General features: G+C 55.9%; 1 protein-coding gene across 1 annotated transcript; it reads left to right on the plus strand.

The window, feature by feature from the left end:
• The first annotated feature begins 4,368 nt into the window (after positions 1-4,368).
• Positions 4,369-16,358, plus strand: LOC144490585 (uncharacterized). The gene is made up of 3 exons (XM_078208298.1): positions 4,369-4,614; positions 8,764-9,087; positions 16,288-16,358. Exons 1-3 carry the CDS (start codon positions 4,572-4,574, stop codon positions 16,356-16,358), a joined length of 438 nt encoding a protein of 145 aa, XP_078064424.1. The 5' UTR covers positions 4,369-4,571.
• The last annotated feature ends 1,578 nt before the right edge of the window (positions 16,359-17,936 follow it).

Here is a 17,936-nt window from a genome sequence, read left to right on the forward strand (position 1 = left end):
TTCTCTCTTCCACCTTCTTCCTTCGGGAAAAAGATACAAAAGTCTGAGGTCACGTACCAACCGATTCAAGAACAGCTTCTTCCCTGCTGCTGTCAGACTTTTGAATGGACCTACCTTGCACTAAGTTGATCTTTCTCTATACCCGAGCTATGACTGTAACACTACATTCTGCACTCTCTCCTTTCCTTCTCTATGAATGGTATGCTATGTCTGTATAGCGTGCAAGAAACAATACTTTTCACTGTATCCCAATACATGTGACAATAATAAATCAAATCAAAATCCACTGTGTGTGTGTGAATGTGTGTGTGTTTGTGAGTGTCTGTGTGTGTGTGTGTGAGAATGAGTGTGTAAGTGAGTGTGTGTGTGTGTTTTGTGTGTGTGTGAGAGAGAGATTGAGTGTGTGAGCGTCTGTGTGTGAGAGATTGTGTGTGTGTTTGTGAGTGTGTGTGTATCTGTGTGTGTCAGTTTGTGTGTATTTGCGAGTGTGTGTGTGAGTGCGTGTGAATGTGTGTGTGAGTGTCTGTGTATGCGTGTCAGTGTGTGTGTGAGAGAGAGTGTGAGTGTGGGAGTGTGAGAGAGTGTGTGTGTGTGTGAGTCTGTGAGTGTGTTTGTGTGTGTGTGAGAGTGTGTAAGCGTGTGTGTGTGAGAGTGTGTAAGCGTGTGTGTGTGTGAAAGTGTGAGTATGTGTGAGAGTGAGTGTGTGCGTATGAGTGTGAGAATGAGTGTGTGTGTGTGTCAATGTCTGTGTGTCAGTGTGCGTGTGTTTGTGAGTGTGTGAATGCCTGTGAGGCCAGGGAACAGGGAGATTCTACAAATGAACACGTGGCTAAAGGACTGGTGCAAGAGGGAGGGTTTCAAATTCATAGATCATTGGGAAGTCTTCAAGAGAGGATGGCACCTGTACGGAAAGGATGGGTTACACCTTAACTGGAAGGCACAAATATCCTGGCTGGGAGTTTTGCTAGAGTGTTTCGGCAGGATTTAAACTAGTGTGGCAGGGGGGTGGGGATCAAAACAGTAGGTCAGTAAATACTGAGGCTGGGGTTGAGCTGGGGGCCAGGGCAAGGCTAGCTAAGAAGAGGAGCAGTCTGGAGGAGGAGGACCTGAGTGGGCCTGGAGGTCTGGAGTGCATCTGCTTCAATGCGAGGAGTGTAACGGGTAAAACAGACTAACTTAGGGCCTTAATGCTTATGCGGAATTTGGATGTGGTTGCGGTGACGGAAACTTGGTTAAAAGAAGGACAGGACTGGCAGTTGAATATTCCGGAGTATAAGTGTTTTAGGCGAGACAGAGGAGGGGCTAAAAAAGGTGGGGGAGTAGCGATATTAGTTAAGGAGCATATTACCGCGGTGCAGAGGGTAGACAACTTAGAGGGGTCATGTACTGAGTCGCTGTGGGTGGAACTCAGAAACAGGAAGGGTGCAGTCACTATGCTGGGGGTGTACTACAGACCACCCAACAGCCCACGGGAAGTGGAGGAAAGGATATGTCAGGAGATTCTGGATAGGTGCAGGAAAAATAGGGTTGTTGTAGTGTAGAGTATAGAAACACAGAGGGACCTGGGTGTGCAAGTCCACAAATCCTTGAAGGTGGCATCACAGGTGGAGAAGGTGGTGAAGAAGGCATATGGTATGCTTGCCTTTATAGGACGGGGTATAGAGTATAAAAGCTGGAGTCTGATGATGCAGCTGTATAGAACGCTGGTTAGGCCACATTTGGAGTACTGCGTCCAGTTCTGGTCGCCGCACTACCAGAAGGACGTGGAGGCGTTAGAGAGAGTGCAGAGAAGGTTTACCAGGATGTTGCCTGGTATGGAGGGTCTTAGCTATGAGGAGAGATTGGGTAAACTGGGCTTGTTCTCCCTGGAAAGACGGAGAATGAGGGGAGATCTAATAGAGGTGTACAAGATTATGAAGGGGATAGATAGGGTGAACAGTGGGAAGCTTTTTCCCAGATCAGAAGAGATGATCACAAGGGGTCACGGGCTCAAGGTGAGAGGGGCGAGGTATAACTCTGATATTAGAGGGATGTTTTTTACACAGAGGGTGGTGGGGGCCTGGAATGCGCTGCCAAGTAGGGTGGTGGAGGCAGGCATGCTGACATCGTTTAAGACTTACCTGGATAGTCACATGAGCAGCCTGGGAATGGAGGGATACAAACGATTGGTCTAGTTGGACCAAGGAGCGGCACAGGCTTGGAGGGCCGAAGGGCCTGTTTCCTGTGCTGTACTGTTCTTTGTTCTTTTATTCTTTGTGTGTGTGTGCATGTGTGAGTGAGTGTATGAGTGAGTGTGAGTGTGAGAGTGAGTGTGTGTGAGTGTGTGAGCGAGATTGTGTGTCAGTGTGCGTGTGTTTGCGAGTGTGGTGTCTGAGTGAGTGTGTGAGTGTGTGTGTGAGTGTGTGTGTCAGTGTGTGCGTGAGAGAGTGCGTGTGTGTGTGAGAGATTGCGTGTGTGTTTCTGTGTGTGTGTGTGTGAGTGTGTGCGTGAGAGTGAGTGTGTGTGCGTGAGTGTGTGCGTGACTGTGTGCGTGAATGTGTGTGTGTCGGTGTGTGTGTGTTTGCAAGTGTGTGTGTCTGAGAGTGTGTGTGTGTGTGAGAGATTGCGAGTGTGTGTTTCTGTGTGAGTGTGTGCGTGAGTGTGTGTGTCGGTGTGTGTGTGTTTGCAAGTGTGTGTGTCTGTGTGTGTCTGAGAGAGTGTGTGTGTGTGTCAGTGAGTGAGTGAATGCGAGTGTGAGAGTGTCTGTGTCAGTGAGTGAGTGAATGTGAGTGTGTGTGTCAGTGAGTGACTGTGTGTGTAAGAGTGTGTGAGAGTGTGTGAGAGTGTGTGAGAGTGCGTGAGAGTGCGTGAGAGTGTGAGAGTGTGTGAGAGTGTCAGTGTGTGTGTGAGAGAGAGTGTGTGTGTGAGAGAGAGAGGGTGTGTGAGAGAGAGTGTGTGTGTGTGAGAGAGAGAGGGTGTGTGAGAGTGTCAGTGTGTGTGTGAGAGAGAGTGTGTGTGTGTGTGAGAGAGAGAGGGTGTGTGAGAGTGTCAGTGTGTGTGAGAGTGTGAGTGTGTGAGAGAGTGTCAGTGTGTGTGTGTGTGTCAGTGTGTGTGTGTGTGTCAGTGTGAGTGAGAGTGTGTGTGTGTGAGAGAGAGAGGGTGTGTGAGAGAGGGTGTGTGAGAGAGAGGGTGTGTGAGAGTGTCAGTGTGTGTGTGAGAGAGAGGGGGTGTGTGAGAGTGTCAGTGTGTGTGTGTGTGAGAGTGAGAGTGTGTGTGTGTGAGAGAGAGAGGGTGTGTGAGAGAGAGGGTGTGTGAGAGAGAGGGTGTGTGAGAGAGAGAGGGTGTGTGAGAGTGTCAGTGTGTGTGTGAGAGTGAGGGGGTGTGTGAGAGTGTCAGTGTGTGTGAGAGAGAGTGTGTGTGAGAGTGTCAGTGTGTGTGTGTGTGTCAGTGTGTGTGTGTGAGAGTGAGAGTGTGTGTGTGTGAGAGAGAGAGGGTGTGTGAGAGAGTGTGTGTGAGAGAGAGTGTGTGTGAGAGTGTCAGTGTGTGTGTGTGTCAGTGTGTGTGTGTGAGAGTGTGTGTGAGAGTGAGAGTGTGTGTGTGTGAGAGTGAGAGTGCGTGTGTGTGAGAGAGAGAGGGTGTGTGAGAGAGAGGGTGTGTGAGAGAGAGGGTGTGTGTGTCAGTGTGTGTGTGTGTGAGAGAGAGAGGGTGTGTGAGAGAGGGTGTGTGAGAGAGAGGGTGTGTGTGTCAGTGTGTGTGTGTGTGAGAGAGAGAGGGTGTGTGAGAGGGTGTGTGTGTCAGTGTGTGTGTGAGAGAGAGAGAGGGTGTGTGAGAGAGGGTGTGTGAGAGAGGGGGTGTGTGTGTGTCAGTGTGTGTGTGTGAGAGAGAGAGGGTGTGTGAGAGAGGGTGTGTGTGTGTCAGTGTGTGTGTGTGAGAGAGAGAGGGTGTGTGAGAGAGAGGGTGTGTGAGAGAGAGGGTGTCAGTGTGTGTGTGTGAGAGAGAGAGGGTGTGTGAGAGAGAGGGTGTGAGAGAGAGAGGGTGTGTGAGTGTCAGTGTGTGTGTGTGAGAGAGAGAGGGTGTGAGAGAGAGAGGGTGTGTGAGAGTGTCAGTGTGTGTGTGTGAGAGAGAGAGGGTGTGTGAGAGAGAGGGTGTGTGAGAGAGAGGGTGTGTGAGAGTGTCAGTGTGTGTGTGAGTCACGCTGTGTTTAGATCTATCTACGTATCCCTTCGAGCTGGTTTTTCCAGTTGCTGTCACTGTCCCGCCCAGTTTGCCTTTGTTTAAACCTCAAAGGTTGCATGCGGAAGGAAGGTGTGTTGAGTGTGTGAGCTGTGCGCAGGGTGGGGTATCGACCAGCCCAGGAGCCGGGTATCGGACAGCCCAGGAGCCGGGTATCGGACAGCCCAGGAGCCGGGTATCGGACAGCCCAGGAGCCGGGTATCGGACAGCCCAGGAGCCGGGTATCAGCCTCTCCCCGGCCTCACACTGATCAGGTGGGAGCGGCGTCTGAAGGGGAAAGATCCAGGTGATCGGGCGACGGGACAGAAGGAGCTCCTGTGCAGGAACCTGACGTGAGACAGGGGCAGGAGACTCGGAGAATGCGCCCAGTGTTCACCCTGCTGCTGTCTGGCCTCCTGTCAGGTAAGAGATACCTTCAGCTCGTTCGGCCGACCTCTCCACGCTATCAGGTGGCAGCCACTCCAGACTGCAGTCCCAATTCCCACATTTCACCCCCGGTAACAGGCTCGCGGGGCTCTGGGAGGGTGACTGGGAGGGTGACTGGGAGGGTGACTGGGAGGGTGACTGGGAGGGTGACTGGGAGGGTGACTGGGAGGGTGACTGGGTGACTGGGAGGGTGACTGGGAGGGTGACTGGGTGACTGGGAGGGTGACTGGGAGGGTGACTGGGTGACTGGGTGACTGGGACGGCAACGCAAACACTTCCTGCAAACCGAGTCTCGGATCAGTAAATTACTGGACAGAGTCGCTGTGCAAACAGGAAACCGAGTTAATGTTTCCGAGCCTAACCCTGCGTCAGATTCCCATCCCGACTCACCCCTCATCCCCGCCAGTAACCACCTCCAGCCCCAACACCCATCCCTATCTCTGAAACCTCCTCCAGCCCCTACACCCATCCCTAGCTCTGTAACCTCCCCCAGCCCCTACACCCATCCCTATCTCTGTAACCACCTCCAGCCCCAACACCCATCCCTAGCTCTGTAACCACCTCCAGCCCCAACACCCCTCCCTATCTCTGTAACCACCTCCAGCCCCAACACCCCTCCCTAGCTCTGTAACCACCTCCAGCCCCTACAACCCTCCCTATCTCTGTAACCTCCTCCAGCCCCTACACCCCCTCCCTATCTCTGTAACCTCCTCCAGCCCCCTACACCCCTCCCTATCTCTGTAACCCCCTCCAGTCCCTACACCCCTCCCTATCTCTGTAACCTCCTCCAGCCCCCTACACCCCTCCCTATCTCTGTAACCCCCTCCAGTCCCTACACCCCCTCCCTATCTCTGTAATCTTCTCCAGCCCCTACAACCCTCCCTATCTCTGTAACCTCCTCCAGCCCCTACACCCCTCCCTAGCTCTGTAACCTCCTCCAACCCCTTCACCCCTCCCTATCTCTGTAACCCCCTCCAGCCACTACAACCCTCCCTATCTCTGTAACCTCCTCCAGCCCCTACATCCCTCCCGAACTCTGTAACCTCCTCCAGCCCCGACACCTCTCCCTATCTCTGTAACCTCCTCCAGCCCCTACAACCCTCCCTATCTCTGTAACCTCCTCCAGCTCCGACACCCCTCCCTATCTCTGTAACCTCCTCCAGCCCCTACAACCCTCCCTAGCTCTGTAACCTCCTCCAGCCCCTACACCCCTCCCTAGCTCTGTAACCTCCTCCAGCCCCTACACCCCTCCCTAGCTCTGTAACCTCCTCCAGCCCCTACACCCCTCCCTATCTCTGTAATCTTCTCCAGCCCCTACACCCCTCCCTATCTCTATAATCTTCTCCAGCCCATACAACCCTCCCTATCTCTGTAACCTCCTCCAGCCCCTACACCCCTCCCTACCTCTGTAACCTCCTCCAACCCCTTCACCCCTCCCTAACTCTGTAACCTCCTCCAGCCCCTACACCCCTCCCTATCTCTATAATCTTCTCCAGCCCCGACACCCATCCCTATCTCTGTAACCCCCTCCAGCCACTACAACCCTCCCTATCTCTGTAACCTCCTCCAGCCCCTACATCCCTCCCGAACTCTGTAACCTCCTCCAGCCCCGACACCTCTCCCTATCTCTGTAACCTCCTCCAGCCCCTACAACCCTCCCTATCTCTGTAACCTCCTCCAGCTCCGACACCCCTCCCTATCTCTGTAACCTCCTCCAGCCCCTACAACCCTCCCTAGCTCTGTAACCTCCTCCAGCCCCTACACCCCTCCCTAGCTCTGTAACCTCCTCCAGCCCCTACACCCCTCCCTAGCTCTGTAACCTCCTCCAGCCCCTACACCCCTCCCTATCTCTGTAATCTTCTCCAGCCCCTACACCCCTCCCTATCTCTATAATCTTCTCCAGCCCATACAACCCTCCCTATCTCTGTAACCTCCTCCAGCCCCTACACCCCTCCCTACCTCTGTAACCTCCTCCAACCCCTTCACCCCTCCCTAACTCTGTAACCTCCTCCAGCCCCTACACCCCTCCCTATCTCTATAATCTTCTCCAGCCCCGACACCCATCCCTATCTCTGTAACCTCCTCCAGCCCCGACACCCCTCCCTATCTCTGTAACCTCCTCCAGCCCCTACAACCCTCCCTAGCTCTGTAACCTCCTCCAGCCCCTACACCCCTCCCTAGCTCTGTAACCTCCTCCAGCCCCTACACCCCTCCCTATCTCTGTAATCTTCTCCAGCCCCTACACCCCTCCCTATCTCTATAATCTTCTCCAGCCCATACAACCCTCCCTATCTCTGTAACCTCCTCCAGCCCCTACACCCCTCCCTACCTCTGTAACCTCCTCCAACCCCTTCACCCCTCCCTAACTCTGTAACCTCCTCCAGCCCCTACACCCCTCCCTATCTCTATAATCTTCTCCAGCCCCGACACCCATCCCTATCTCTGTAACCTCCTCCAGCCCCGACACCCCTCCCTATCTCTGTAACCTCCTCCAGCCCCTTCACACCTCCCTAACTCTGTAACCTCCTCCAGCCCCTACACCCCTCCCTGTCTCTGTAACCTCCTCCAACCTCTACACCCCTCTCCCTATCTCTGTAACCTCCTCCAGCCCCTACACCCCTCCCTATCTCTGTAACCCCCTCTAGCCCCGACACCCCTCCCTATCTCTGTAACCTCCTCCAACCCCTACACCCCTCCCTATCTCTGTAACCTCCTCCAGCCCCTACACCCCCTCCCTATCTCTGTAACCTCCTCCAGCCCCTACAACCCTCCGAGATCTCTGCGCTCCTCCAATTCTGACCTCTGGAGCATCCCCCGATTCCCATCGCTCCGCCATTGGCGGCCGTGCCTTCAGCTGCCCGGGGGGCCCTCAGCTCTGGAATTCCCTCCCTAAACCTCTCCATCTCTCTCTCTCTCTCAATGTCTCTCCCTATCTCTCTGTCTCTTTCTCTCTGCCTCTCTTTCCCTCTGTATTTCTCACTCCTTCTCTCTCCACCTTCGATAGGATGGCACTCCCTCAGTACTGACCCTCTGACAGTGCGGCACTCCCTCAGTACTGACCCTCTGACAGTGCGGCGCTCCCTCAGTACTGACCCTCTGACAGTGCGGCACTCCCTCAGTACTGACCCTCTGACAGTGCGGCACTCCCTCAGTACTGACCCTCTGACAGTGCGGCACTCCCTCAGCACTGACCCTCTGACAGTGCAGCACTCCCTCAGTACTGACCCTCTGACAGTGCGGCACTCCCTCAGCACTGACCCTCTGACAGTGCAGCACTCCCTCAGTACTCTCCCTCTGACAGTGCGGCACTCCCTCATTACTGACCCTCTGACAGTGCGGCACTCCCTCAGTACTGACCCTCTGACAGTGCGGCACTCACTCAGTACTGACCCTCTGACAGTGCGGCACTCCCTCAGTACTGACCCTCTGACAGTGCGGCACTCCCTCAGTACAGACCCTCTGACAGTGCGGCACTCCCTCAGTACTGACCCTCTGACAGTGCGGTACTCCCTCAGTACTGACCCTCTGACAGTGCGGCACTCCCTCAGTACTGACCCTCTGACAGTGCGGCACTCACTCAGTACTGACCCTCTGACAGTGCGGCACTCCCTCAGTACTGACCCTCTGACAGTGCGGCACTCCCTCAGTACTGACCCTCTGACAGTGCGGCACTCCCTCAGTACTGACTCTCTGACAGTGCGGCCCTCCCTCAGTACTGACCCTCTGACAGTGTGGCACTCCCTCGGTACTGACCCTCTGACAGTGCGGCGCTCCCTCAGCACTGACCCTCTGACAGTGCAGCACTCCCTCAGTACTGAATCTCTGACAGTGCGGCACTCCCTCAGCACTGACCCTCTGACAGTGCGGCACTCCCTCAGTACTGACCCTCTGACAGTGCAGCACTCCCTCAGTACTGACCCTCTGACAGTGCGGCACTCCCTCAGCACTGACCCTCTGACAGTGCGGCACTCCCTCAGTACTGACCCTCTGACAGTGCAGCACTCCCTCAGTACTGACCCTCTGACAGTGCGGCACTCCCTCAGTACTGACCCTCTGACAGTGCGGCGCTCCCTCAGTCGCAAAGACTCAATCGTGCACACTTTGACCTCTGACCTTTCACCCCAGGTCTGACGGAGGCCATCGGGATCCGGACGAACAGCCCAGTGATTGTGATTGTGGGGCAGAGAGCGTTGCTGGACATTGAGTTTGGGAGCCAGCAGCCCCCGCACGTCTCCTGGGCCCTGAGCACCACCTTTGCCAGTTGGGACGTGGGTCGGAATGACACGCCGAAGATATCCTCAGAATTTCAGGACCGACTCTTCATCAACACCAGCCAGGCTTCCATCGCAATCCTTAAGACAACCCTTCCCGACAGTCGGAACTACACCCTAACCTTATCGGCGCTGGACGAGCCCTCCCAAAGTGCGAGTGTAATCCTCCGAGTGTATGGTGAGGATTTAATTTGATTTATTCTTGTCACGTGTATTGTTTCTTGCGCGCTATACAGACACAGCATACCGTTCATAGAGAAGGAAAGGAGAGAGTGCAGAATGTAGTGTTACAGTCATAGCTAGGGTGTAGAGAAAGATCAACTTAATGCGAGGTAGGTCCATTCAAAAGTCTGACAGCAGCAGGGAAGAAGCTGTTCTTGAGTCGGTTGGGACGTGACCTCAGACTTTTGTATCTTTCTCCGACGGAAGAAGGTGGAAGAGAGAATGTCCGGGGTGAGTGGGGTCCTTAATTATGCTGCTGCTTTGCCGAGGCAGCGGGAAGTGTAGACAGAGTCAATGGATGGGAGGCTGGTTTGAGTGATGAACTGGGCTTCATTCACGACCCTTAGAACATAGAACATTACAGCGCAGTACAGGCCCTTCGGCCCTCGATGTTGCGCCGACCAGTGAAACCAATCTAAAGCCTCTCTAATCTACACTATTCCAATATCATCCATATGTTTATCCAATAACCATTTAAATGCCCTTAATATTGACGAGTCCACTACTGCTGCAGGCAGGGCATTCCACGCCCTTACTACTCTCTGAGTAAAGAACCTACCTCTAACATCTGTCCTATATCTGTCACCCCTCAATTTAAAGCTAGGAGGTGGATGGGGGCAAGGCAGTGGACGTGGTATATATGGATTTTAGTAAGGCGTTTGATAAGGTTCACCATGGTAGGCTTCTGCAGAAAATGCAGATGTATGGGATTGGGGGTGATCTAGGAAATTGGATCAGGAATTGGCTAGCGGATAGGAAACAGAGGGTGGTGGTTGATAGTAAATATTCATCATGGAGTGCGGTTACAAGTGGTGTACCTCAGGGATCTGTTTTGGGGCCACTGCTGTTTGTAATATTTATTAATGATCTGGATGAGGGTATAGTTGGGTGGATTAGCAAATTTGCTGATGACACCAAAGTCGGTGGTGTGGTAGACAGTGAGGAAGGGTGTCGTAGTTTGCAGGAAGACTTAGACAGGTTGCAAAGTTGGGCCGAGAGGTGGCGGATGGAGTTTAATGCGGAGAAGTGTGAGGTAATTCACTTTGGTAGGAATAACAGATGTGTTGAGTATAGGGCTAACGGGAGGACTTTGAATAGTGTGGAGGAGCAGAGGGATCTAGGTGTATGTGTGCATAGATCCCTGAAAGTTGGGAATCAAGTAGATAAGGTTGTTAAGAAGGCATATGGTGTCTTGGCGTTTATTGGTAGGGGGATTGAATTTAGGAGTCGTAGCGTTATGTTGCAACTGTACACAACTCTGGTGCGGCCGCACTTGGAGTACTGTGTGCAGTTCTGGTCCCCACATTACAGGAAGGATGTGGAGGCTTTGGAGAGGGTGCAGAGGAGGTTTACCAGGATGTTGCCTGGTATGGAGGGGAGATCCTATGAGGAGAGGCTGAGGGATTTGGGATTGTTTTCGCTGGAAAGGCGGCGGCTAAGAGGGGATCTTATTGAAACATATAAGATGATTAGAGGTTTAGATAGGGTGGATAGTGATAGCCTTTTTCCTCTGATGGAGAAATCCAGCACGAGGGGGCATGGCTTTAAATTGAGGGGGGGTAGTTATAGAACCGATGTCAGGGGTAGGTTCTTTACCCAGAGGGTGGTGAGGGATTGGAATGCCCTGCCAGCATCAGTAGTAAATGCGCCTAGTTTGGGGGCGTTTAAGAGATCCGTAGATAGGTTCATGGACGAAAAGAAATTGGTTTAGGTTGGAGGGTCACAGTTTTTTTTTAACTGGTCGGTGCAACATCGTGGGCCGAAGGGCCTGTTCTGCGCTGTAATGTTCTATGTTCTATGTTCTATGTTCTATGTTCTATGTTCTATGTCCCCTTGTGCTAGCCATCACCATCCAAGGAAAAAGGCTCTCACTATCCACCCTATCTAATCCTCTGATCATCTTGTATGCCTCGATTAAGTCACCTCTTAACCTTCTTCTCTCTAACGAAAACAGCCTCAAGCCCCTCAGCCTTTCCTCATACGATTTTCCCACCATACCAGGCAACATCCTGGTAAATCTCCTCTGCACCCTTTCCAACACTTCCACATCTTTCCTATAATACGGCGACCAGAACTGTACGCAATACTCCAAATGCGGTCGCACCAGAGTTTTGTACAGTTGCAGCATGACCTCCTGGCTCCGAAACTCAATCCCTCTACCAATAAAAGCTAACACACCGTACGCCTTCTTAACAACCCTATCAACCTGGGTGCCAACTTTCAGGGATCTATGCACATGGACACCCAGATCCTTCTGTTCATCCACACTACCAAGTATCTTACCATTAGCCCAGTACTCTGTATTCCTGTTACTCCTTCCAAAGTGAATCACCTCACACTTTTCCGCATTAAACTCCATTTGTCACCTCTCAGCCCAGCTCTGCAGCTTATCTATGTCCCTCTGTAACCTGCAACATCCTTCCGCACTGTCCACAACTCCACTGACTTTAGTGTCATCCGCAAATTTACTAATCCATCCTTCCACACCCTCATCCAAGTCATTAATAAAAATGACAAACAGCAGTGGCCCCAAAACAGATCCTTGCGTTACACCACTAGTAACTGAACTCCAGGATGAGTATTTCCCATCAACCACCACCCTTTGTTTTCTTACAGCTAGCCAATTCCTGATCCAAACCACTAAATCACCCTCAATCCCATGTGTCTGTATTTTCTGTAAAAGCTTACCATGAGGAACCTTATCAAACGCTTTGCTGAAATCCATATACACCACATCAACCGCTTTACCCTCATCCACCTCTTTGGTCACCTTCTCAAAGAACTCAATAAGGTTTGTGAGGCACGACCTACCCTTCACAAAACCGTGCTGACTATCCCTAATCAAATTATTCCTTTCTAGATGATTATAAATCCTATCTCTTATAATCCTTTCCAATACTTTGCCCACAACAGAAGTAAGGCTCACCGGTCTATAATTACCAGGGTTGTCCCTACTCCCCTTCTTGAACAAGGGGACAACATTTGCTATCCTCCAGTCTTCTGGCACTGTTCCTGTAAACAATGACGACACAAAGATCAAAGCCAAAGGCTCTGCGATCTCCTCCCGAGCCTCCCAGAGAATCCTAGGATAAATCCCATCCGGCCCAGGGGACTTATCTATTTTTACCCTTTCCAGGATTGCCAACACCTCCTCCTTATGAACATCAATCCCATCCAGTCCAACAGCCTGTATCTCAGTACTCCCCTCAACAACACTGTCCCTCTGCTGTATAGTCCCTCTCCTTTGTAGTTCCTTGTGGTGTTGGGCAGAGCAGGAGCCATACCAAGCTGTGATACAACCAGAAAGAATGCTTTCTATGGTGCATCTGTAAAAGTTGGTGAGAGTCGTAGCTGACATGCCAAATTTCCTTAATCTTCTGAGAAAATAGAGGTGTTGGTTGGCTTTCTTAACTATAGTGTCGGCATGGGGGGGACCAGGACAGGTTGTTGGTGATCTGGACACTTAAAAACTTGAAGCTCTCGACCCTTCCTACTTCGTCCCCGTTGATGTAGACAGGAGCATGTTCTCCTTTACGCTTCCTGAAGACGATGACGATCTCCTTCATTTTGTTTACATTGAGGGAGAGATTATTGTCATCACTCCAATTCACCAGATTTATTTCACAAACGGTTTACTAGAATGTTCCCACGGATCCTTAACAAACAAATGAGCCTTTTTACCCTGCTACCCCATTCAATAAGGCTGTCGCTGGTCTGACTGTAACCTTGACCCCGTACCCCTGCCGACCTCCGAATAACCTTTCACCCCCGCCTCGTGAATTGAGAACCTATCTTTAAAAATATTCAAAAAACACTCAGCCTTTGAGGCGGAGAGTTCCAGAAGCTCACCCCCGCCGAATTCCCCCCACCTCCGCCCCCCCCGCCCCCACCTCCGCCCCCCCCCCCCACCCCTTCCCACCGCAAGAAAACACTTCGCCTGATGCTTGTCCTGAGTGGTGAGAACAGGATTGAGGGGCTGAATGGCCTCTTCCTGTTCCTAACCCAGACGGGAGGCACGGTGACACAGTGGTTAGCGCTGCTGCCTCACTGCGCCAGGGACCCGGGTTCCATTCTTAGGTCACTGTCTGTGCGGAGTCTGCATGTTCTCCCTGTGTCTGCGTGGGTTTCCTCCGGGTGCTCCGGTTTCCTCCCACAGTCCGAAAGACGTGCTGGTTAGGGTGGATTAGCCGTGCTAAATTCTCCCTCTGTGTACCCGAACAGGCACCGGAGTGTGGCGACTAGGTGATTTTCACAGTAACTTCATTGCGCTGTTAATGTAAGCCTACTTGTGACTAATAAATAATAAATAAAATAAAAGGATGTTTGTTAAGTTTTCTCGGGAGTATTTGAGTAAATCATTCACAAACCTGTTTAAATACAGATCGGAAACCGCAACGTATATTATGAAGTCAGACTAAACACCAACTATTTGTTATGCAAGGTGTCACAGTGGTTAGCACTGCTACCTCACAGCGCCAGGGACCCGGGTTCGATTCCCGGGGGCACGGTGACACAGTGATTAGCGCTGCTGCCTCACAGCACCAGGGACCCGGGTTCCATTCCCGGGGGCACGGTGACACAGTGGTTAGCACTGCTGCCTCACAGTGCCAGGGACCCGGGTTCGATTCCCGGGGGCACGGTGACACAGTGATTAGCGCTGCTGCCTCACAGCACCAGGGACCCGGGTTCGATTCCCGGGGGCACGGTGACACAGTGATTAGCGCTGCTGCCTCACAGCACCAGGGACCCGGGTTCCATTCCCGGGGGCACGGTGACACAGTGGTTAGCACTGCTGCCTCACAGTGCCAGGGACCCGGGTTCGATTCCCGGGGGCACGGTGACACAGTGGTTAGCGCTGCTGCCTCACAGTGCCAGGGACCCGGGTTCGATTCCCGGGGGCACGGTGACACAGTGGTTAGTGCTGCTGCCTCACAGTGCCAGGGACCCGGGTTCGATTCCCGGGGGCACGGTGACACAGTGGTTAGCGCTGCTGCCTCACAGCTCCAGGGACCCGGGTTCGATTCCCGGGGGCACGGTGACACAGTGGTTAGCACTGCTACCTCACAGCGCCAGGGACCCGGGTTCGATTCCCGGGCACGGTGACACAGTGGTTAGCGCTGCTGCCTCACAGCGCCAGGGACCCGGGTTCGATTCCCGGGGGCACGGTGACACAGTGGTTAGCACTGCTACCTCACAGCGCCAGGGACCCGGGTTCGATTCCCGGGGGCACGGTGGCACAGTGGTTAGCGCTGCTGCCTCACAGCTCCAGGGACCCGGGTTCGATTCCCGGGGGCACGGTGACACAGTGGGTTAGCGCTGCTGCCTCACAGTGCCAGGAACGCGGGTTCGATTCCCGGGGGCACGGTGACACAGTGGTTAGCACTGCTGCCTCACAGCGCCAGGGACCCGGTTCGATTCCGGGGGCACGGTGACACAGTGGTTAGCGCTGCTGCCTCACAGCGCCAGGGACCCGGGTTCGATCCCGGGGGCACGGTGACACAGTGGTTAGCGCTGCTGCCTCACAGCGCCAGGGACCCGGGTTCGATTCCCGGGGGCACGGTGACACAGTGGTTAGCACTGCTACCTCACAGCGCCAGGGACCCGGGTTCGATTCCCGGGGGCACGGTGGCACAGTGGTTAGCGCTGCTGCCTCACAGCTCCAGGGACCCGGGTTCGATTCCCGGGGGCACGGTGACACAGTGGGTTAGCGCTGCTGCCTCACAGTGCCAGGAACGCGGGTTCGATTCCCGGGGGCACGGTGACACAGTGGTTAGCACTGCTGCCTCACAGCGCCAGGGGACCCGGGTTCGATTCCCGGGGGCACGGTGACACAGTGGTTAGCGCTGCTGCCTCACAGCGCCAGGGACCCGGGTTCGATTCCCGGGGCACGGTGACACAGTGGTTAGCGCTGCTGCCTCACAGCGCCAGGGACCCGGGTTCGATTCCCGGGGGCACGGTGACACAGTGGTTAGCGCTGCTGCCTCACAGCGCCAGGAACGCGGGTTCGATTCCCGGGGGCACGGTGACACAGTGGTTAGCGCTGCTGCCTCACAGCGCCAGGGACCCGGGTTCGATTCCCGGGGGCACGGTGACACAGTGGTTAGCGTTGCTGCCTCACAGCGCCAGGGACCCGGGTTCGATTCCCGGGGGCACGGTGACACAGTGGTTAGCGCTGCTGCCTCACAGCGCCAGGGACCCGGGTTCGATTCCCGGGGGCACGGTGACACAGTGGTTAGCGCTGCTGCCTCACAGCGCCAGGGACCCGGGTTCGATTCCGGGGGCACGGTGACACAGTGGTTAGCACTGCTGCCTCACAGTGCCAGGGACCCGGGTTCGATTCCCGGGGGCACGGTGACACAGTGGTTAGCGCTGCTGCCTCACAGCGCCAGGGACCCGGGTTCGATTCCCAGCTGGGTAACACAGTGATTAGCACTGCTGCCTCACAGCGCCAGGGACCCGGGTTCCATTCCCGGGGGCACGGTGACACAGTGGTTAGCCTGCTGCCTCACAGCGCCAGGGACCCGGGTTCGATTCCCAGCTGGGTAACACAGTGGTTAGCGCTGCTGCCTCACAGCGCCAGGCTTGCGTGACAAATTCTGGGCCCAGACAGCGATGCCGACACCTGGGAATGGAATGAAGAGGAAAGGGGTTAAGGGAGAAACGTGTTGAGGGCAGGTTATGGTCTCGAACTCACTATCTGAGTTCGGGTTCGATTCCCGGCTCGGGTCACTGTCTGTGTGGACTCTGCGCGTTCTCCCCGTGTCTGCATGGGGTTTCCTCCGGGTGCTCTGGTTTCCTCCCACAGTCTGAAAGACGTGCTGGTTAGGGTGCATTGGCCGTGCTAAATTCTCCCTCTGTGTACCCGAACAGGCGCCAGAGTGTGGCAACAAGGGGATTTTCACAGTAACTTCATTGCAGTGTTAATGTCAGCCTGACTCGTGACACTAATAAATAAACTTTAACTTAAGGGGTTAGAAAGGTTCATTATCTTTAAGAAGTGGTTGGATTTACAGGGAATATAAATACAGGGCTACACAGCCAGAGTTGGAAGGGGATTAGAGCACTCGCTGGGCTAGCAGTGTTTCGAGGGGCAGATTGGCCTCCCCAGTTGTCTATTGTCTGACTCTCACTGCTCTTCCTCCTCTCTGACCCCCAGAGCTGATCAGCAACGTCAGGGTGACAGCACCCAAGGGTGACGTGAAGGAGGGCGACGCAAGGCCACCCTGACCTGCACCATGGCGACGGGGACCTGGGATCAGCTGACCTGGGAGAAGGACGGCAAGTCCATCGCTGGCGACGCTCACATGGTATTGGCCAGCGATCAGCTGACCATCCCAGGGAGTGGTCCGGGGGGATGCTGGCGTCTATACCTGCTTTGTCCAAAACCCCTTCAGCAACGGAACATCCCGCCACCCGCCTGACCATCTATCGTAAGTACCCCACCCTCACCAACTCACTGAGCAGTGTACCCGCTGTCACAGCAGGGCAGAGGGAACAGCTCAGTGTCTGTGTGTGTGTGTGTGTCTCTGTCCCTCAAACTCTCTCCCCCGCCCCCTCTCCCCGCCCCCTCCCCCCCGCCCCCTCCCCCCGCCCCCTGGCCCCCGCCCCCTCCCCCTCGCCCCCTCCCCCCTCGCCCCCTCCCCTCGCCCCCTCCCCCCCTCGCCCCTCCCTCTCGCCCTCTCGCCCTCTCGCCCTCTCGCCCCTCCCCCCCTCGCCCCCTCGCCCCCGCCGCCTCCCCCTCGCCCCCTCCCCCCCTCGCCCTCGCCCCCTCGCCCCCTCCCCCTCGCCCCTCGCCCCCTCCCCCCTCGCGCCCTCGCCCCCTCGCCCCCGCCCCTCGCCCCCTCCCCCCCTCGCCCCCTCCCCCCCTCCCCCCTCGCCCCCTCGCCCCCTCGCCCCCTCGCCCCTCGCCCCCTCGCCCCCTCGCCCCCTCGCCCCCTCGCCCCCCTCCCCCTCCCCCCCCTCCCCCTCCCCTCCCCCCTCCCCCCTCCCCCCCCCTCCCCCTCGCCCCCTCGCCCCCTCGCCCCCCTCGCCCCCTCCCCCTCGCCCCCTCCCCCTCGCCCCCTCCCCCTCGCCCCTCCCCTCGCCCCCTCCCCCTCGCCCCCTCCCCCTCGCCCCTCCCCCTCCCCCCTCCCCCTCCCCCCTCCCCCTCGCCCCCTCCCCTCGCCCCTCTCGCCCTCTCGCCCTCTCCCTCTCGCCCTCCGCCCTCTCGCCCTCTCGCCCTCTCGCCCTCTCGCCTCTCGCCCTCTCGCCCTCTCGCCCTCTCGCCCTCTCGCCCTCTCGCCCTCTCGCCTCTCGCCTCTCGCCCTCTTCGCCCTCTCGCCCTCTCGCCCTCTCGCCTCTCTCCTCTCCCCTCTCTCGCCCTCTCGCCCTCTCGCCCTCTCCCTGCACTCGCCCTCTCTCCCTCGCCCTCTCGCCCTCTCCCCTCGCCCTCTCCCCTCTCTCCCTCGCCCTCTCTCCGCCCTCTCTCCGCCCTCTCTCCTCGCCCTCTCTCCCTCGCCCTCTCTCCCTCGCCCTCTCTCCCTCGCCCTCTCTCCCTCGCCCTCTCTCCCTCGCCCTCTCTCCCTCGCCCTCTCTCCCTCGCCTCTCTCCCTCGCCCTCTCTCCTCGCCCTCTCTCCCTCGCCCTCTCTCCCTCGCCCTCTCTCCCTCGCCCTCTCTCCCTCGCCCTCTCTCCCTCGCCCTTCTCCCTCGCCTCTCTCCCTCCCCTCTCGCCCTCTCTTCCCCCCCTCGCCCTCTCTCCCTCGCCCTCTCTCCCTCGCCTCTTCCTCGCCCCTCTCTGCGGATCCTCTCCCAGTCTCTCGGTCCTC

Source organism: Mustelus asterias, unplaced genomic scaffold, assembly GCF_964213995.1.
Source record: "Mustelus asterias unplaced genomic scaffold, sMusAst1.hap1.1 HAP1_SCAFFOLD_3463, whole genome shotgun sequence".
Classification (NCBI taxonomy): Eukaryota; Metazoa; Chordata; class Chondrichthyes; order Carcharhiniformes; family Triakidae; genus Mustelus; species Mustelus asterias.